The 21,785-nt window shown below is 38.8% G+C and overlaps 1 protein-coding gene across 2 annotated transcripts in view; it reads right to left on the minus strand.

Moving 5' to 3' along the window:
* The window catches only part of LOC110463347 (dynein heavy chain domain-containing protein 1-like), an 83,145-nt gene that overhangs the window by 51,628 nt on the left and 9,732 nt on the right, over window positions 1–21,785 (minus strand). For both annotated transcript variants that reach the window (XM_021517860.1, XM_021517859.1), the window contains exons 18-42: window positions 21,406–21,604; window positions 21,026–21,255; window positions 20,652–20,805; window positions 19,918–20,092; window positions 16,754–16,972; window positions 16,066–16,188; window positions 15,024–15,185; window positions 11,316–11,417; window positions 11,007–11,204; window positions 10,322–10,492; window positions 9,758–10,001; window positions 8,953–8,988; window positions 7,247–7,407; window positions 6,815–6,949; window positions 6,617–6,712; window positions 5,924–6,055; window positions 5,389–5,617; window positions 5,108–5,281; window positions 4,363–4,582; window positions 3,721–3,875; window positions 3,401–3,622; window positions 2,921–3,177; window positions 2,349–2,481; window positions 935–1,047; window positions 228–242 (exon numbers count right to left, since the gene is read on the minus strand). In XM_021517860.1, the coding sequence (XP_021373535.1) occupies window positions 228–242; window positions 935–1,047; window positions 2,349–2,481; window positions 2,921–3,177; window positions 3,401–3,622; window positions 3,721–3,875; window positions 4,363–4,582; window positions 5,108–5,281; window positions 5,389–5,617; window positions 5,924–6,055; window positions 6,617–6,712; window positions 6,815–6,949; window positions 7,247–7,407; window positions 8,953–8,988; window positions 9,758–10,001; window positions 10,322–10,492; window positions 11,007–11,204; window positions 11,316–11,417; window positions 15,024–15,185; window positions 16,066–16,188; window positions 16,754–16,972; window positions 19,918–20,092; window positions 20,652–20,805; window positions 21,026–21,255; window positions 21,406–21,604 (4,055 nt within the window). The remainder of the gene's footprint in view (window positions 1–227; window positions 243–934; window positions 1,048–2,348; window positions 2,482–2,920; window positions 3,178–3,400; window positions 3,623–3,720; window positions 3,876–4,362; window positions 4,583–5,107; window positions 5,282–5,388; window positions 5,618–5,923; window positions 6,056–6,616; window positions 6,713–6,814; window positions 6,950–7,246; window positions 7,408–8,952; window positions 8,989–9,757; window positions 10,002–10,321; window positions 10,493–11,006; window positions 11,205–11,315; window positions 11,418–15,023; window positions 15,186–16,065; window positions 16,189–16,753; window positions 16,973–19,917; window positions 20,093–20,651; window positions 20,806–21,025; window positions 21,256–21,405; window positions 21,605–21,785) is intronic.

Consider the following 21,785-nt stretch of genomic DNA (forward strand, 5'->3'; position numbering starts at 1 on the left):
CAACAAGCATAGATAGGTGGAGGCAGCCCAGGGGTATATATAGCGGGGAGCATCCAAGGGACTAGATAATTGGGGTATTCATCATACAGCAATATCTAACATGCAAAAGCTGCTAGCAGCAGAATATGGTCGTAAAAGTGGGAAAGCAGACATGGCAAGCATAACCAATAAAGTGTTTGGGAAACACTGAGGAAAGCAGTCCTAGCCTTCTACATACGGTAACATACCAACAGAAAACGGCCCTGTAAATTAGAAAGGTTGTTCAATTTATAGGTAATACTATATTCATTGATTTCACTTTCCACGTTCTTACACACACAGCACTTTACAAAGTTTTGTTAATAATAGTTTATACTTAAAACAGAGAACAATCTCATCTGTTTGGATTTTTTTTCACCAATTGACTTTTCTTGTCTAGTGAACCTATCTTGTCAGTGTAGAGAGTTTTGTTATCTCGTACCCATTAACCTGTTTTGTCTGTGTGTGAAGTTATATTATCTATTTATACATATTTTACCTATACCCTGTCCGTTTTTGGAGCTAGCTCCCCTACCTATATATCTTGTCAGTGTAGAGAGTTTTGTTATCTCTCGTACCCATTAACCTGTTTTGTCTGTGTGTGAAGTTATATTATCTATTTATACATATATTACCTATACCCTGTCCGTTTTTGGGAGCTAGCTCTCTACCTATATATCTTGTCAGTGTAGAGAGTTTTGTTATCTCTCGTACCCATCAACCTAACTTGTTTGAGTGTAAAGTTATATTCTCAATCATATATATAGTACCGATACGCTGTCTGTTTTTTGGAAAAAGCTCCACAACTTATATACAAGAACCTAAATCTTGTCTGGATAGGGGAGTTATCCCCCCTATACATGTTAGTACACTGTCTCTGTACAGGAGTTAGCTCCCCTATCTGTAACATTCTTACCTTGTCCATTCGAGCTTGTCCCCTGATTTTGTACTGGTTCTCACTAGACTGTTGAAGTGTACGGAGGGCCGTCCTCAGGTAGTCCAGGTGCTGGGCTGCCACCGACATTAGTCCTGTCAACACATTATTGTCAGTACAGCACTATATAATGGTGGGACATATCATTAAATAAAGATTCCCCTGTTTACCAGAAGGAGTAAAAAAACCAATCATGACTTTAATTTGTTGATGACTTTAAGTAGCAAAAATGTTATCTTCAAAATGCAACTATTCCCAGTATATATCATTGTTCAACTTTGATCATATAGTGCTATAGCCCGAGTTTCCTCTGGCCCGAACACCAGACTTAGACTTCATATAGCAGTACGCTCTGGCCCGAACAACAGACTTAGACTTCATATAGCAGTATGCTCTGGCCCGAACACCAGACTTAGACTTCATATAGCAGTGCGCTCTAGCCCGAACACAAGACTTAGACTTCATATAGCAGTGCACTCTGGCCCTAACACCAGACTTAGACTTCATATAGCAGGGCACTCTGGTCCTAACACCAGACTTAGACTTCATATAGCAGTGCGCTCTGGCCCGAACACCAGACTTAGACTTCATATAGCAGTGCGCCCTGGCCCTAACACCAGACTTAGACTTCATATAGCAGTGCCCCCTGGCCCTAACACCAGACTTAGACTTCATATAGCAGTTCACTCTGGCCCTAACACCAGACTTAGACTTCATATAGCAGTGCGCCCTGGCCCTAACACCAGACTTAGACTTCATATAGCAGTGCACTCTGGCCCTAACACCAGACTTAGACTTCATATAGCAGGGCACTCTGGCCCTAACACCAGACTAAGACTTCATATAGCAGTGCGCTCTGGCCCTAACTCCAGACTTAGACTTCATATAGCAGCGCGCTCTGGCCCTAACACCAGACTTAGCCTTCATATAGCAGTGCGCTCTGGCCCTAACACCAGACTTAGACTTCAGATAGCAGTGCGCTCTGGCCCTAACACCAGACTTAGACTTCATATAGCAGCGCGCTCTGGCCCTAACACCAGACTTAGACTTCATATAGCAGTGCGCTCTGGCCCTAACACCAGACATCTATATGTCAAAAAGTCTAAGTCTGGTGTTAGGGCCAGAGGAAACTGGGGCTAATAGTGCTACAGCTTTGTTTTTATCAAGACACAAAATCTGCTATATGTTATTGTTAATAACTACCAGAGTTATTCTAATATGTAGGGGGATCTAGAAATATTTTAGTAAGTAGAGTCATCTAGTGAGACTCTAGGTTGTAGACTGATCTTGTGGAATTCTTAAAAAGTTTACGAAACTCAATATTTAATTCTACCACAATAGAATAAGTACTTAATTTAACGAACAGATGTGGAATGTCAGTTTAAATGTAACTTACCTTTTGTGAGACGGTCAGTGTCATCAAATAACGTCCAGCAGCCAGACTGGACAGTACCCAACATGATCTGTGTGATGATCCCTATGGTCATCTCCTCATTACAGTTGACGGTCAACATGGCACACCCAAATATCTACACAGGACACATAAAGTACAGAGACATTATCACTCTAAATAAGTGACAAACCCCACAGGACACATAAAGTACACATTATCACTCTAAATAAGTGACAAACCCCACAGCACTCAGAGAGTATGTAGTGGTGAGATTTTGTACGTAGTTAGATGGTGAAAAAGTATTACTGAGTGTGTATCAAGTATTAATACCATTAAGTGTGTGTTATCTATTATTTAAGACAACAGATATTCACTACATGTTACAGATTAGGGCTAGCATGATGCAAGGTAGCTGATGCTTCAGCGGGTTCTTTGAAGAATTTAGGAGGAACAAGAATATAGTTTTTATGTAATATATCTTGACTAGAAATGTTTGCTTTTGTGTTGAAAACTGCAAAAATACAAAAAATGTGTATAATATTCAGTCCTATGCCAGAAAGCTAGATGAGACCAACCTTGGATAGTTCCTTGATGGTTTCAGATTTGCCAGTGCCTGGCGGCCCAACGAGTGTGCCAGCATGAAAGTTACGGAGAGACTGTGTGAGAGAGAGGAAGGCGCGGTGTGTGAGAGGGGTGAGGACAAGGCGGGCCGCTGGTCCCTGGTACTCATAATCATAGTGGAATGTGTTACCAAGCTGTTGTACACAACACAGTCCAAACTGGTAGTCTGTTGACACCACGGTCTTGGTCCGCGTCAACTTGGGCGGTTCTTCTGAAATATCATAAGTAGATTAATATATTTTTGATTACCAATAAACATTGACAGTGTACTAACTGATCTGTGGGGATCAAAGCTCCCTTCTTCCAAAATATCCTCAAAAAAAGACTTTGAAGTCTAGTAAAACAAATACTGAGAACATATAACATGACAAACTTTATGGGTTTATAAATTTCAGACATGATGAATATAGTATCAAGGTCATTTGGGTACATACCTATTGTGGTTTCCACATGGACCTTAGTGGCCAGAGCCTTAGATGTACGCCTGCCTCGACCTGCCTTCCGCTGACTGACAGGAGTCTGACTGGAGGGCGGTGCTGGCTGGATCTCTAACTCCTCCCTCTTGGCCCGTAGTACTGTTTGTATGTCAATGTGGTAATGTAGCTCCCTCAACCATTCAAAGTTCCCAGGCCCCACCAGACCTGACGACAGCACAACTGTACAAAAAGAAAAACAAATTGATTTCATAACTTATTCAACAAGTTATCAATATTTGCATGAGAGAGGTTAGACATGCAAACTGATCAGTACTTACAGTTAAGGACGTCACGCTGGTGGATGGTCTGACTGATTAGGTTACACAGAAGTCGGTGAAGCCTCTGTTTGGTACAAGCTGGCAGGGAGCCGTTGAACGAGTAGCTCTCCCGTATCAGATCCACATACTGCTCATACTTGGAGTTCATACTGGATCTGTAACAGAATGTCATAGTTGTGTTGTAACTAACAGAAATTGGAATTAATGTCAGTGATCATTGTGTCTTTACTTAACTCATTCACCCCTGAAGACACATTTGAACTCTTCCAATTCAAAGGTTGGAATAGTTCATTATGAAATGTCAGGGGTTAATGAGTTAAATAAGACATTTTATTAAGAGAACCCTCCAAGAACCCAATCCATTCTCTGTTGTACTATATATCAGTTCTAATATACAATCCACAGTAAAACCTGCTAAACCAACCACCTCAATCATGAAACCACCTGTGTCAAGGGACCACTCCAAATGTTCCCCATTGTACTGATTTCATTGTGAAATAAACATGTATTACGAGACCCGCTGTGTAAACGGACAACTGTTTGGACTTGGTTTGATTGTACTACACATCAAAAATCCGATCTACAAACCTGTACAACATCACCATAACACTTGTATAGTATATCTACTACACCTGTACTTACCGTAGACTGTCAAGTTCGTCAGGTGACCCACTCTCCAGAGCACGGTTGACAGCACGTGCCCACATGAGGGACTCTGCGACTAGCACACACTGGACGGGGAAACGTAGCAACCAATGTCGGAACGTGTGTTTAATGTCTCCTGTGATTCGCTCCTCCTCTGAGCTGCGCCTCTCTGTCAGGCGGGAGATCTCCTCCAGGAGCTGAATAGGCTGTCGGGAGCCTACAAATAGATTTCAATCTATACACATGTCCAGATACAAACAGGTGATTTACATTGTTAGCTAACTTATATATATATGTATACGTGTATATTTTAATACAATTAGATTATCAAACAGCTTATATATATATATGATTTTATATGATCACATGCTGAATTCTGTCAGTCAACTTGTAATCATGTCTTGAATCAAATAAGTGTCTTACTGTAAAAGTGGAAATTTTCGCAGTGTGGAAATTCTTACGTTGTTCACTTTTAATAAATATGTGCAAAAATGTCCACACAGAAATATACATTTATGGATTTTATAGACAGATGATACATAGAATATATAAACTTTAGAACCATTTATGAAAATGCAAAAATTCCCACACTTAAATCAGTTGATGGAGTTACAACAAGAACATTTCCACACCCCAGGAATTTCCTCTTTTACTGTATACTGTCAACATATGTTCACAACAATCTGCTCAAAGTGATTTTAAAGAATCTAATTAATTTTAATGATTCATATAATAATTTTACCTTCATCCATGCGAGCCTGGATACATTTCTGTAGCATGAGCGCCATGGTGTTTTTCATGATGGCCTCAAGACTCTTGAACCAGCGTGTTGCCTTAGAGAAGGCTTGTACGCGGGTGTAGAGTGGCACCTCCTCCCCGAGGTCACCGTGCATTGTTGTCACCTCCAACTTGTCCGCTGTAAAATTAGCAAATTGATATACAATGTATGTATGACTGATGACAGAAATACAAAACAGGGATACAGAAGTATGGTCTTTTAAGTAAGATGGTTGACAGACATACCATTGAGAGCAAAGTCCAGCTCGGTACTGATACTGGAGGTTCCTGGAGGGAGGGCAAAGGTCAGCGACTCCACACCTTGGAAACACTTCTTAGCAGTTGGTAGCATCATCTTTGGATTCCTGGAGATTCCGAGTAGGTCAATGAGTTCATCGTTACTGAGGAAGTAGAGACGGGGGAACTCCATCCTGGACGTCTCCAATACCACCTCAAGGTGTTTGAGAATTTCCTCCTAAAGAAAAAGTAAAGAGTTATCAATCCAACAGAAATTGTATAGATTATTTCTAACGACAGAAAAAGAACTGAGTTATCTCCTCAAAAGAAATAGTACAGTTATCTTTCCTACAGAAAAAGCACAGATTTATCTCCTTCAAAAGAAAACAAACAGTTATTTTATATGAATAATATTCACCAATGAACAGTACAGAATTAATTCATTTCCATCTATAAAATATACCATTTTCTTTAGTGAATCCTACAGGCAGAGTATATTATAATCTCTTTAACTCTAAATATAAGAACAAAGTTATCAACAGACCTGGCTCTCAATAAGTTGGAGGAATAAAGCGCGTAGGTTGTCTCCCTGTAACAGGCGGTACCCTTTCTCTCCTCTCTTCCTGTGAACCACCGTCAGGATCTTAGAGTCGTTAGACACCACTCGCATCCAGTCCTGTACAAAAACAGCAAAATAACACCTCCCATAAAACACTCAGATAAAGTACGGAGTAATCTCCCCTACATGCTGCAGATAAGTCACAACAGTAACTACATGGTCTAGGGTAGCACACAGTACAGTGTTTGGACACGGACACAGATGTTTATGAGATATCATTAGCTGGCTGACTAACCTGGCTCTATTTTGACCTGAACAGGTTGGAGATTGGGGAGAACATGTCAAATTTGCAGCGGAACACACAACAAAACTACACCAGAACATGTCTCACAATGTTTTTTTTACCTTACAATTATATGATCTTTTATATTCCATGGAAAACAGGGAAGCTATGTATTAACTTGCTTTAATTCCTCAGGTCCCATATCGGTAGGCTCAGGCCACAGTATACAGGGCATTAACTAAAGTGATAATTAATGAGCGCTATCTCGCTGTAAGATTGTTGGGTCTAACTGGCAGACTTGAACCTTTAAAACTTACATCAGATAGATGGAGATAGTTAAACTGATTCAGCCTGCAACTGATTACCTACAGTTGCAGCTGGAACAGGTAACTTACCTTGAATTTTCCATGGATGGCCTCAAACTTGTGACTGACAGCGTTGAACTTCTTGTACAGGTCTGCCCTCTCAAAGATCTTCAGCAGGTAAAGCCACTACAAACAAATAACAGAAGATATAACATAACTCTACCTATTATTCATAGTTTTCCACAATAACCCAATGATACCACACCAAGACAGTGGTGAATACCGTACCTTTTTCTGACAGGTGTACCAGAGGTCTGTGATCTCCTCCACCTGCTGTAGTGCTGTGTGCCAGTATTCCACCTGCAGGCTCATGTCACCTAGGTAAGGTGACTGCATCATTGACTTGATGGAGATACGGGAATGCTGAAAACCATTTAAAGTGGAGAGTTATCCCCCTTGTATCATTATACAATAATGTATATTTAAATACATGTATATTTTTCAGCACCTATTTTAATCTAGCCTGAAGATACTGGTTGCACATCGGTGAAAGTAGGTTTCTATTACATCATATCTTTAGTATAGAACTTATTAACTGTTATTTGGTTTGTAATCATTATTTGATTTGATTGTTCTGATCATCAGTCATCATAATGAGAAATAAAGAAATGTCAATGATTAATGATGCTGCAGGTGACCTTGTGAAACCTGTGATCTCACCTGTAGTTGGTACTTCAGGTCGTCAACCTCGATGAGAATAAAGAAATCATCGTCTCGTACGTTGAGGCCCTGGGGCTCGCCCACTTGTGCCGCTGCTCGCTCCTGGCGGTATTTCTCCAGTTTGGTGCGGCGTCGTGGGCTACTTGGTTTCTTGGGCATATCTACAAAAATTAAGTCAGAAAATCTTGTTTCAACAGTAGCCAGCATCAAAAGACCTTAATATACCAAATAAAATGATTCCCTAACACACAATTTTAAGTCGTATATTAACTGTAACAATGTATGATACTGATAGTAGGGTAGTGTAAGTTGCCACTCATACAAACAAAAAATAGCACACAGTGGTTTAGTAATGTCATCAAGTGATGTTTTTTCTGGTCTTTGAAGAATTCCAGACAATATGTGTAGGTGAAAATTGTATAGTACATTCTGCAAAAATAAAGAGGATTTTCAAAATATCATAAATGGGACATTTAGCTATATATGTAGCTGATCTAATTAGAAACAGTGTTATTACAATGCCTTTATGTCAATTAGCCTCATTAATCTTTACACTGGGACACAGCAGCTTTATTTCATCTTTGATTTCCCTAGACCTTAAGGGAGTATGCTACATATATGTACATCTGACATGAATACTTTTTCAAAAGATTTCCGCAGATAGAAATCAGCGAGATATCTTTTATAAATGTAAACTTGGATTAGGTCACACAGTCAAATCATGACACAATTACATTATACACTTAAATACACTGATAACACACAGACGATTCTTGATTATTACATTGTACACTTAAATACACCGATAACACACAGATAATTCTTAATCATTACATTGTACACTTAAATACAACGATAACACACAGACAAATCTCAATTATTACGTAAAGTTTTCAAAGATTTCAATCAAAGTTTTCAACACAGCAGCATTTTGTTTTTCAAAAAGTCTTTCTTACGCTGAGGAAGAAAATAAAAATTGTAAATTTCTGATTCTGGTACCTGTAAATGGACCTGTTGAGGACTGAGAATACAATATCACTGTAGACATACTGTGGGGGAATTAACTGGGAGTCATAGCTATACTAGGCACAGTATGTACATATTACGGAAGGGAGTCCCTTATAATTCATGAGATATCTATATTCAAGTTTACTCGTGAGAACAGAGGATCATAAATATCTTTTAAGCAGTGTTGGTTAAACAAGAAACAAAATTAGAAGCTGTTGTTCCTTTTGTGAAAGCAAATCTTTGCAACGTCTTTAGCAGAGCATTTTTTTGTATTACCTAGTTATCATTTTTTGTTGTTGAGAACATCATACAAACTAGATACTGACAAGATATATTCTAACTCATAGTATGTTGAGTAAGCCTGAACAGCAATATAAAGGTGGTAATTAATTGTTTTATATTAATCCTGGTTTGAATCATTTAGTTTCCCACTACATTGTATTTATATATTAAATTGAGCCTATATCACATGAACAATTCCAGGCTACCTGAATAACACAGCACAGACCACATGTTACAGACCCAACTTAAACTTACAGCTTACAATATCATAAAAGCAAACATAATCTTATAAGCTATGTATAAGTTCATCAACATGGGCAGTCGGGTTAGGCATTAGGTGTAGGTGAGGATCACACGCAGGGTTGTCTCCCCTGTGACAAACGTGAATAGTTAGGACACGCCCAGCGTATAATTACCCATGTCAGCGGTATCCTCTATCTCCTTTTTCTGATCTGCAGGTGGGAATTCACATTTAGGACTGTTTACATTTCTCATTAAAACAATCAGGCAGTGTGATTGATTCTTATTTTGTGAAATAATAAATAAAAATTAACACAGAACATACATTTAAGTCACAACAATGACACACAATGACAATATCAAACACACAAAATATTAAAGTCCATTACATGTTATCCATATCGTGCTCATGTACACAATGTGTTGTCTGCTTTGCATTGTCTGTTGTATATTGTTTTATCTTTTATTCATATTGCTTTATCTGTATTATGTTACATGTTGTCTTGTGTTTTGTCTTTCATGTGTTGTCTGTCAGGTGATAGGTGTTGTCTGTCAGGTGATAGGTGTTGTCTGTCAGGTGATAGGTGTTATGTGTGGCCACTGTTTGTAACCATCCTTTGTTGCTGAGGACACTGTCAGTAATGCATTGTATTGTGAGTTGTACGTTGTCTGTGATGTATGTTGTAAGTTGTCTGTGTTGTCTGTTGTAATTTGTCTGTGTTGCCCATTGTGTGATGTTTGTGATGCATGTTGTAAGTTGTCTGTGTTGCATGTTTTAATTTGTCTGTGATGTATGTTGTAAGTTGTTTGTGTTGTCTATTGTAAGTTGTCTGTGTTGCCTGTTGTGTGATGCTTGTGATGTTTGTTGTTAGTTGTCTGTGTTGTCTGTTGTAAGTTGTCTGTGTTGTCTGTTGTAAGTTGTCTGTGTTGCCTGTTGTGTGATGTTTGTGATGTATGTTGTTAGTTGTCTGTGTTGCTTACCTTTACTACTGAGGACACTGTCAGGAATGTGTTTTGCCAGTTTAAATTCTCTCTCCTCCCACATCTTGCTGATTTGTGTGATTTTGACCTCGAGGTCAAACTCCTCGATTGCACCAAGATAGATCGTGTGAATGAGCTGGGCATGCTCCTCAAGGTCATACGCTAGAAGGTCAGCAACAGTGTACTGCTTCATCCCATCATAAGTCTCGTTCATACCGACAAAGATGGCCTTCCAGTGACGCTCCTACATTACAGGGACAATAATGTTGTAAACCACTTACTGGTAAAATCTTGATTCACAGAGGATTCACAGTAATACTTAGTTTGGTTAGGGAAAGAAAATTCAGAAAATGATTCAATTGTAGTTTATAGGATTTGATTGAAACAATGGTAATTTTTAAGATTTAATTTAAACAACAGTAATTGTAAGATTCGAAAATACATTCTTGTTTATCTATAATGATCACTTGATTGATAATCGATGACATAAAACATCTCCCATGGAACATCATCACATAATAAATCTCCTCAGGAGCCTCACAACACGATAAATATTAAACCTACCTTGAGAGCCTCGTTAGCCAGCTTGTGAAGAACAGGTAGATTTTTCTTGAACTCTGACATGGACTGGAACCACGCCCCTAACACCTGGTCACCATGTGGTAGGTAGGGTTTGAGCTGGGCAGCTGCTGACTGCCACTCAAACAGCTTCTCCAATGCCTTCTTAATGTTCATCTACAACACACAACAATACATCTTTAAGTTAGTGTGTCCACCGACCTATCAATAGTCTAATGCTGTACTAATGAGTAAGGCATGATAATTTGTCACATATCACTCCAAGTTTTTAAGTAAAAGGGCAACAGTACTAGAAGAGAACAGTAGTCTGTGGGGCTTAAAACAATACTGTACTACTTTGTACTACATTATACTCTTACGAATAATTTCACAAATCACAGGCAGAGTGTTTTTAATTTAAATTAGCTGAATCATTTTATTTATGTTCCTTTGAAAAATTTCTATACTTTTTTCATCAAACAGTTAATCTGGTCCATACCAAAAGGTGAGAACATCAACAACCTGACCACGACCTTGACCAGTGTGATCTTCAACTATGAGGGAATGTTTGTTAATTTTTTTCACCTTACGAAAAAAAGAAACCCTTCACAAAGGTACTTGAATTCTCCAATACATTTTAATATTCAACATTATATCTAGCCCAGTGTCACTGTCACTTTGATTGTTATACCTTCCTGAAGGGCGTGGCTTTCCAGTCGTCAATAGAGTGGCGTGTGACCTCCACATACTTCCACACTTCCTGTCGTACGTTCATCTTTGTTGTGAGGTCCTCTAGGAAGTCAAGGTTGTAGGCCTCCCCACAAATTGCCTCACGCCACCGACTCGCCTGTCGTAGTCGTGACAACACGTCGAAGAACTCGTCTCGGATCTATGACACGACACTCAAGTTGTTAATGACAGTAAGAGGTGAAAATCAGACTGATTCATTAAAATACAGATTAAGGTTGATACAGAATAAGTGACCTTGTTCAGTACTCACCCCTCTCATCTCCTGGAGAATGGCCGTAGGGTCCTGTTTTGTGTCCAGGAACTTCCCGTTAGTGGCTTTCTCCGACAGCTCCAGGACCTGCTTCTCCAGTCTCTGTAATATAAGGCATGATAGTCATCACAGAGGGGATCTGTTTGTGATACATGGCTTACCATTGACATGTCATGTACACTAGACACAACATTGACAAAATAGACACATCTATGACACGACATTGACACGTGAAACAATCAATAGACACGTTATAGACTCATAACCGACACATTGGACATGACAATGGTACATCAACATCACACCATTGACTTATAAAACACAAAAAGTCACTCAAAACTGACCCCAGATGATAGTGAAGACGTGACATGTTGATCAACAGTGACGAGGTGTGATAAACGTGCTTGTGCTGCATTAAAACTGACATTAGTAAATAGCGCTTATCGTCGAAAGTCACCAGTCTAATGGCATTTGCACGCTTTGATTGACAAAGGAAACAGACATTTTTAAAAGCTTGCAAAATAAGTTTACAATTACTGTTTGTGTTCAAAACTTTTTTTTACCGTTTACCGTTCTAACACTCATTATTATTGTTTGATTGATAAATGATATACCAGAAGTGTAAAAGATGTAAGCCACAGGTTTGTAATTAATGTAAACAAGATTCTAGGAGTTTTTTTTATATGTGTATCATACATAATATTATGATTTTTTTATCTCAATTTCCCAAATAATCCGTTAGCAGTAGCATCAAACCCACTGCATTACTCTAAACAATCCTATATTGAGGTCTTATTATTATCATAAAATTTAAGCTCCAAGCATAGAGCTAAAGTTATCTTTAACCATAATTATATATATATATTAATCCAGAATTCAACAATAGAAATGCTAGTAATATGCTTATTAATTCTGAAGGTAGCTTTGCTGGGACACACAAGATACTGAATAAATATGTTGATAATAAGGTTAAGTACTTTAAAGTTGAATGCTTGATGGCTTACCTTCTTGTGCAGAGTCACTCCGAATTGTTTTAGATTTTATAAAACACTGGTATTAATACATGCACAATTATGGGTAATTTCGTTTTCAAACGAAAATGTAAGGATTTAATATACATGTACTACATTATCACACAAAAATCAAGCAATTAAAATGGGATCCAACAAATCACAGCCATCACAACATAAGGATATGAATCACTATGTAATACACATCACAATACATTCCTGCTGGACACTCAAGTGACTAGTCTGGCAGAAAATGGTAAGTCTATCATCCACTCTGATCTAGACTATCATCCACTCTGATCTAGACTCTCATCCACTCTGATCTAGCCTATCATCCACTCTGATCTAGACTTTCATCCACTCTGATCTAGACTCTCATCCACTCTGATCTAGACTCTCATCCACTCTGATCTAGACTATCATCCACTCTGATCTAGTCTATCATCCACTCTGATCTAGACTTTCATCCACTCTTATCTAGACTATCATCCACTCTGATCTAGACTATCATCCACTCTGATCTGGACTATCATCTACTCTGATCTAGACTATCATCCACTCTGATCTAGACTATCATCCACTCTGATTTAGACTATCAGTCGCTACAGTCATGTATAAACAAAATCCTGTGTTTGTGACTGGTATAGGTACCACTTCAGGTTTAATAAGTTTCCAGTATTCATGTTTTTGCTGCAGGATATACAAAGCGTTTAAACACTATTGTCATTCTAAAGGTTTGTTTGAACTTAATTAACTTGCCATGGAGTCAAAATTTAATTGAATCACCTGATTTAGAATTCAGTGGCATCAGTAAACTCACTATATTAGGAACATCTTTACCTTCTGTCTTCAATGATTTTATATTATTTAAAAAACTTTAGTGTGATCACTTTTTGAGTTAGCCTATTTGTTGATTGTTTCGTGATGAGTTTTTCTTTAGTTTGTGACTTATGTGTAGTGAGTGAACCTAACAGTTGAGTCGTAAGCTGGAGCAATGTTTTATGATTAAGATGTAGTTTTGTGTTTATGACGTATTTTTGTGTGATTATGATGTGGTTTTGTGATTAATTATTGCGCTGTGAGTTAGTGTGACAATCGTGTGGTGAACAGTGAGTGTGGTTTAGCAGGACACAACAAACACAGCACACAGTGTACCATGTAGAGGCTGGGATTTCTCATCGCCTCCACCTTCTGTTTCAAGGTCTTCGCCTTAGCCATACGCTGGAACCACACATGGACACACAACAGTGAATAATATAGAACATTACTCCAGCTCATCGATGTCTCTATCCCATAATACAGCACTTTTGTCATTAAATTTTATGTTTTTAATACTGGAACATACATATACTACAGTGCTGTTCAGGGTCCTTCCTAATCCTGATGCACTGTTTGGGTATTTCATTGGCCACTCTGAGCATTAAATGAATTATAAAGACAAATCTAGAAAAAAATATGAGATAAGAAAAAGAAAATTATGTGACAGAAGTTCAAGTGAAAACAATCTGGCATAATACTCATAAAGCAAAGAGCTCATAGACAATGATACTATTAAGATAAAAAAACATCAAAAATGTCATCATCAGGAAATTCAATTATATGTGACCTAACCACTTCAGTGAATGTAGAATGGTCAACTATATAGCTGGTCAACACCTATTACTAAACACACAATGTGAAAACAAGTGAAAGTGAAAGTCAACATGAAAAATGGTGAATGCTTGTAAATCTTCAGTGACTGTAAATCATTGCTGAATACTAGCAAATCTTTGTGAATATTGTAAATATTAGTGACTATTTGTAAAATGTAAGTGAATGGTAACTATAATAGTAAGGAGACTGACAATGAATTAGAAATGTACAACATATAACACTTTCATCTCTCTGATACTGATTGTATTAGGCCACAACTAAAAATAACTTTGTTTAGTGAAACTCGACCCAACATCAACCGACAGGAAAGGAAGGTATTGTTTGGAAAATGTTGTCTTACTGATAATGTTAGAGTAAAAAGCAAAAAAGTAGTGGGAAAACAAAATTAATCCCAAAGGAATCGAAACAAATTATGGATGGGGTCGGTAGGGTTACATTAGACAAACTGATTTTTAATGTTGGCCTTAGACCTGAGACACAGTCACCTCTCTGACGACTGTATATCAGACAAGAACAATACTGGAGGGAGCTAATTACAGGTAAGTGACCACTACAATGATCACTACACTGACCACTGTCCAGCAACATTCTGGATAGGGTTCACATTGGGGTGGGGCTCACATTACATTAGACAAGTGTGTGAATGGTTCATCAGGTGAGATATGGAAAATAAAAACGTATCACTCACATTCTGACCCTTGATATTGTAAAATAGAAACCAGGAAATGTATATCAATGATTGTCCTAATACACAGTCATCACAGAGCACAATGTGTCAGGCATTCAAATATCCTCCCAAAACTTAACGAGTTGTCTCCCTTCAACTTCACCTCTACATGAATGGTATTCTTAATCCTTCACTGCTGGCTGAAGTCTCAAGTATGATCTGAATGCCTTGGGTGATATGAGGAACATTTTAACAGAAAACATAATTGTTACCATGCAGTGAACATGAAGATAACTTTGTAATTTTGTCTCAGAGAAATGTCCATCTTTGTGAGAAACACGTACTGAAAACATAACTTCTGGAGTTACGTCTCTTTACCTGGAATGTATCCTCCAGTAGTTTGGTCATCAGTGGTGTCTGGGTGTTTACAAACTCTGAAGCGTCTTGCATTTGGAGCATGAATGCCTCTCCCGCGGCAGAAACATTCTCCTCGTTCTTCTCTTCTTCCGGAGTCAGCTGGCGATATCCCATTCTTATTACCTACAACAAACATCAGGGTTAAAGTTCATCCAGGATTCATTTTCATCCAGGATTCAATATCATCCAGTTAAATTTCAGTTGTAAATATTCTAGTTCAAGGTTGGTTATTATTATAATTCAAAGTCAGTTGTCCATAGCCAAGTTCAAGGTCAGTTATCCATAGCCAAGTTCAAGGTCAGTTGTCCATAACCAAGTTCAAGGTCAGTTGTCCATAGCCAAGTTCAAGGTCAGTTGTCAATAACCAAGTTCAAGGTCAGTTATCCATAGCTAAGTTCAAGGTCAGTTGTCCATAGCCAAGTTCAGGGTCAGTTGCCCATAGCCAAGTTCATGGTCGGTTTTCCATAGCCAAGTTCAGGGTCAGTTGCCCATAGACAAGTTCATGGTCGGTTTTCCATAGCCAAGTTCGTGGTATGTTGTTCATAGCCAATTTTAATGCAGATTTTCATACAATGTTCAAAGTAAATTTTCACCAGTAAGTTCAGACATTTGTCCATACATAGATTCAATCTCAGAAGTCCGATCCATAGCCAAGTTCATGGTGACCCTTCTCCATAGCCAAGTTCAAGGTGACCCTTCTTCATAGCCAAGTTCAAGGTGACCCTTCTCCATAGCCAAATATATATCAACCAAGATCTACTTCATCTGACAAACAATAACTGAAGGTTTTTATCAATAGATAGTACACCTGACATCTGCTAAAATAGTATTTTCAAATTTGTATTTCATAACATGTTTATAAAACTACAATATTTATATCCAGAATCTAAGCCTTGAATTACCAATATACCCATAGACAAGTCTCAGGTGAACAGGAACAAAGCACAGTTCCACCTGGAGAGCTTTAACTTTCTGATCTTTATCTGTACAACATTTGTTTTACCTCAAACAAAGATTTGATGTACTCCATTCTTTGTTGGTACTGGGGAGCATTCTTCTTGTAAATGGTGAAGTTCTTGGCAAATCTGGCAAATGCATCCACAGAAGCTCGTTTGTCCTTCATGTTCTGCAAAAGCACCAGAGATACATGCAGTGGGTCCCAAGAAGTCCCAAGAGGTACTTAGTTTAGAAAACAAGGTTACAGAGGGGAATACCTTAATTCAAAACAGGCTATACGCATTGAAACAGAAAAACAAGCTTTTGGAATCATAAACAATTGCCAGTAATACAGCTGAAAATTGAATCGATGATAAATGTCTTCTTTAATCTTACCGTTTTATAATTTAACAACTATACTCTAAAAAGAATAAAGATTATGATAGCTTTTGACATTGAATTCTGGATTATGTAAGCCTCAATTCCAGATTCACAATAACAGATTTCTCACACCCTAGTCTTATTTCTACACTACAGCCTATATATTGCTTATTGTCTTTCATAAACCTCCCTAGTCTAGCCTTCAGAACCCCTTGTCTTTTGTACACGCCCCACATCCATTTATTTTCCGCCAAGAATGTCAAACAACACATTTGAAATAAGAACAGATGTAAACCCTCCTTTACACTAAAACTACGCCCTGCCCTGAGTCACCTATGATTCGTGTGAGCCCCAGTGAACACATTGACACACACCTGTAGGACCTCCTCCATCTCCTCACAGAAACTAGTGGCCAACATCTTAGCTTCCTCGGCTACAAAGGTCACCACCTCCTGGTAGATGTCATTGAGTCGAGGGAGAAGCACTTCATGAATGGCCATACAGTCGATGTAGAACAGGTTGTTCTCCGTGGAGAAACTCTTGTCAAAGTTTCGGATTCTTTCAGACCATTGCCGTAGCTCTGTCAGCCTTTGCTGTTGTAAAAATTAAGTGACTAGGATAAATTTCTGGAGTTAAAGGTTTCCAGAGAGTTGGAGCAGGAACTCCTGGGGTCAACTTTTTAATGTGCAAATGCTCAGTTAGTGATTCCAGGTACTCACAATTTTGTACCTTGTTTTATTTCTACTGACTATCAGTGTTATTTGATTTGTAGCAAACACTGATCAACATGATGTAGCAGGTTGAAATGACATGTACTTATTTTCATTCTCAAAAGCACGTCTGTGTTTTACCTCTATAGTGTTCCCGTTATACAATGTTAGAGTAAACCTGACCTTGTGGTGACATCTGTGTTTTACCTTTATATTGTTCCCGTTATGCAATGTGAGAGTAAACCTGACCTTGTTGTGACGTCTGTTTTTACCTTTCTTGTGTTCCCGTTATACAATGTGAGTGCAAACCTGACCTTGTGGTGGTGTCTGTGTTTTACCTTTATATTGTTCCCGTTATACAATGTTAGAGTACACCTGACCTTGTTGTGACGTCTGTTTTTACCTTTATAGGGTTCCCGTTATACAATGTGAGATCAAACCTGACCTTGTGGTGCTGTCTGTGTTTTACCTTTATATTGTTCCCGTTATGCAATGTTAGAGTAAACCTGGCCTTGTTGTGACGTCTGTGTTTTACCTTTATAGGGTTCCCGTTATACAATGTGAGACTAAACCTGACCTTGTGGTGAGGTCTGTGTTTTACCTTTATAGCGTTCCCGTTATACAATGTTATAGTAAACCTGACCTTGTAGTGACGTCTGTGTTTTACCTTTATAGCGTTCCCGTTATACAATGTTAGAGTACACCTGACCTTGTGGTGACGTCTGTGCTTTACCTCTATAGTGTTCCCGCTATACAATGTGAGAGCAAACCTGACCTTGTGGTGATATCTGTGTTTTACCTTTATATTGTTCCCGTTATACAATGTGAGAGTAAGCCTGACCTTGTAGTGACGTCTGTGTTTTACCTTTATGGTGTTCCCGTTATACAATGCTAGAGTAAACCTGACCTTGTTGTGATGTCTGTGTTTTACCTATATAGTGTTCCCGTTATACAATGTTAGAGGAAACCTGACCTTGTGGTGACATCTGTGTTTTACCTTTATATTGTTCCCGTTATACAATGTGAGAGCAACCCTGACCTTGTGGTGACGTCTGTGTGTTACCTCTATAGTGTTGCCGTTATACAATGCTAGAGTAAACCTTACCTTGTAGTGACGTCTGTGTTCTACCGCTATAGTGTTCATGTTATACAATGTTAGAGTAACCCTGACCTTGTTGTGACGTCTGTTTTTACCTTTATAGTGTTACCGTTATACAATGTGAGAGCAACCCTGACCTTGTGGTGACGTCTGTGCTTTACCTCTATAGTGTTCCGGTTATACAATGTTAGAGTAAGCCTGACCTTGTAGTGACGTCTGTGTTCTACCGCTATAGTGTTCATGTTATACAATGTTAGAGTAAACCTACCCTTGAGGTGACGTCTGTGTTTTACCTTTATAGCGTTCCCGTTATACAATGTTAGAGGAAACCTGACCTTGTGGTGATATCTATGTTTTACCTTTATAGTGTTCCCGCTATACAATGTGAGAGCAAACCTGGCCTTGTGGTGACGTCTGTGCTTTACCTCTATAGTGTTCCGGTTATACAATGTTAGAGTAACCCTGACCTTGTTGTGACGTCTGTTTTTACCTTTATTATGGTAACGTTATACAATGTGAGAGTAAGCCTGACCTTGTAGTGACGTCTGTGTTCTACCGCTATAGTGTTCATGTTATACAATGTTAGAGTAACCCTGACCTTGTTGTGACGTCTGTTTTTACCTTTATAGGGTTCCCGTTATACATTGTGAGAGTAAACCTGACCTTGTTGTGAGGTCTGTTTTTACCTTTATAGTGTTACCGTTATACAATGTGAGAGCAAACCTGACATTGTGGTGATGTCTGTGTTTTACTTTTATAGTGTTCCCGTTATGCAATGTTAGAGGAAACCTGACCTTGTTGTGATGTCTGTGTTTTACCTATATAGTGTTCCCGTTATACAATTATAGAGTAAACCTGACCTTGGAGTGACGTCTGTGTTTTACCTTTATGGTGTTCCCGTTATGCAATGTTAGAGGAAACCTGACCTTGTGGTGAGGTCTGTGTTTTACCTTTATAGCGTTCCCGTTATACAATGTGAGAGCAGACCTGACCTTGTGGTGATGCCTGTGTTTTACCTTTATAGCGTTCCCGTTATACAATGTTAGAGTAACCCTGACCTTGTTGTGACGTCTGTGTTTTACCTTTATATTGTTCCCGTTATACAATGTTAGAGAAAACCTGACCTTGTGGTGATGCCTGTGTTTTACCTTTATAGGGTTCCCGTTATACACAGTTAGAGTAAACCTGACCTTTTGGTGACGTCTGTGTTTTATCTTTATAGTGTTCCCGTTATACAATGTTAGAGTAAACCTGACTAGTCTGACCTTGTTCTATATCGCCTGCTTGTTGGTCTGGAGTCAAATCACTTCTTTAAGCAAGAGCTCAATCTTCTGAGTCAAGTGATTTCTCACAGATTCCATGTCAAGCTGAATATTACCATTATCATAGCTTCTCTGATTTTTCGAGTCACGTTGCTTCTCCAGGGTCTACCGAGTCAAGCTTACTTCTCATAAAGTCAGAGTCAAGCTGATTTAGCATGTTACTGCACAGTGCTTCTCTGTTTTTTCTCAGAGTCAAGCCTATTGTTATTTTGGTTAATGAGTGAGTAGCCCCATGTACGCCAAAGAAATAACGTTTATATTTCGTTTGTGGTTTATAGTCTTCGGACTATCGTTAATAAACATCTTAACTGTTTCCTTGATTCTTTTAGTTATGTATAAACTCTATAGTGTTCCCGTTATACAATGTTAGAGTAAACCTGACCTTGTGGTGACGTCTGTTTTTTTACCTCTATAGTGTAGGCAGCCATCCCTTTGAATTCTTTCAGTGACTTGTCGTTCCATTTCTTACAGAAGAGGTGTATGGGATTGATCCATGAGGCCCTCTCACAGTACTGATCTATCTCCTCTAGGCCCGCACAAATGATCTTACTGTGGTCCTCAAGGGCCAGCTGGTACTCCGTACTGTAACACAACATGTTATCATATCATTTTAGTAAATAAATAAATGAAGACAAACTTTAATGAGAAATATATCTCATGAATGAATGTTTTACCTTTTTTGTCCTACATATATATACATATCCAGTGGGACCAGACTGTTGATATAGATTTACATACCATATAGTTTTCCTGATTACTGAGGTTAGAGTATTACAACATTGTCACTCACTCATTTTGTGGTGGGACAGAGATGAGGGTCTGCTTTACAAAGGTGTCTGGATTACCGAGGGTCCGGATCATACATGTATTTGGATTATCACAATACATTGTACATCTCCAGGACACATGCAGGCATACACACATAGGGAGATATTAGCCAGGTGGCATAGGACTAGTAGCAAGCACCTGTTAAGGCAGTTCCTGTGAATTCCTCAAAATTTTTATTGATTAATGTATACGTTGTTTATCTATGTACTGTAAAACGCTTAAGAGTGGCTTATTCTAGCTAGATAGGGTGCTATATCAAATAATATATTGTATATTATTATTATTGTTATTGAGGTATTACAATGTTACTCACTCCTTGTCCAGCTTATCCTCTAGGTTGGCCTTAGACAGTGGGTCGTACTGCCCCATAAACCCCTCCCCCATCACCACCAGTCGTCCTTCGTCAGCCCGATTCACAAGGTCAGGTGTCGCGACCCCCATTATATCTTCTTCTTTGGTCATTGTCTCTGTAACAACCAATCACAAATCATAACTCCTAGTCTCCATAACAAAACTGTACAACCAATTACAGACCACAACTCCTAATCTCCATAGCAACATACAAGTATATATTCACTAGTTAGTACAGGGAATCAGTTCAATATACAAGAATCTATTCAACCTTCAACATCAACCAATGATGAAAGTAAGGTATCAATTTGAGGTATTAATCTAACATAGACTTACCCTGACGGGGGAGGTCAGGTAATGGTACCCCATCATCCCCAAGAACTGACTTGGACATGCCTACTTGAGACTCAACATCGGTTGCCTCTCCTGTGGTTGTCTCCCCTGCAGTTGTCTCCCCTGCTGGCGTTGCCTGGGATGACATTGCTTTATCTCGGTCACCAAGGTTACAGTGACTGTCTTGCTTCAGAGAACTTTTTGCTGTACTTTTCCTCCTCTCAGGTGCGATCCTAGAGAGAACAGTGCCAGGCCAGTATTATCATTTTACTAATACATTTCAACTTAGATATACACATGCATGTGAGGAAACACGATTAATATCTTTAAAAACAAAGTTTACAAGACTCTATCACCTGACTTGGTAGTGCTACACTACTTACCTAACATTGTCCACAGACTTGGCTGCATCAGATTTAGTTGGAGCAGATGACTCTGTGTCGTCTCCTAGAATGTCCTGATCAGGGGGTACTGACCCGTCGATGGGAATGGCATTACTGGTGAGCACGTTGGGGATCCCCTTCAATGTGCTGGCCAAGACCTTAATGAACCGGTCAGAAGGTGGGGACAACCCTAACACATCTGAAACAGGAATAAATCAGTATGATAACTATACATCATTACAACAGACAGTTGGCTTCCCGGATCTTCTTAACATCAACACACAGTTCAGTGAAGGTGGTGTGTATAATGTACGATAGAAACAAAACAAAATATTTATTTCCAGCTATTTTCCTCTATGTACACATTGTCTTGAAGTTTG

This window comes from Mizuhopecten yessoensis, unplaced genomic scaffold (genome assembly GCF_002113885.1).
Source record: "Mizuhopecten yessoensis strain PY_sf001 unplaced genomic scaffold, ASM211388v2 scaffold10891, whole genome shotgun sequence".
Lineage (NCBI taxonomy): Eukaryota > Metazoa > Mollusca > Bivalvia > Pectinida > Pectinidae > Mizuhopecten > Mizuhopecten yessoensis.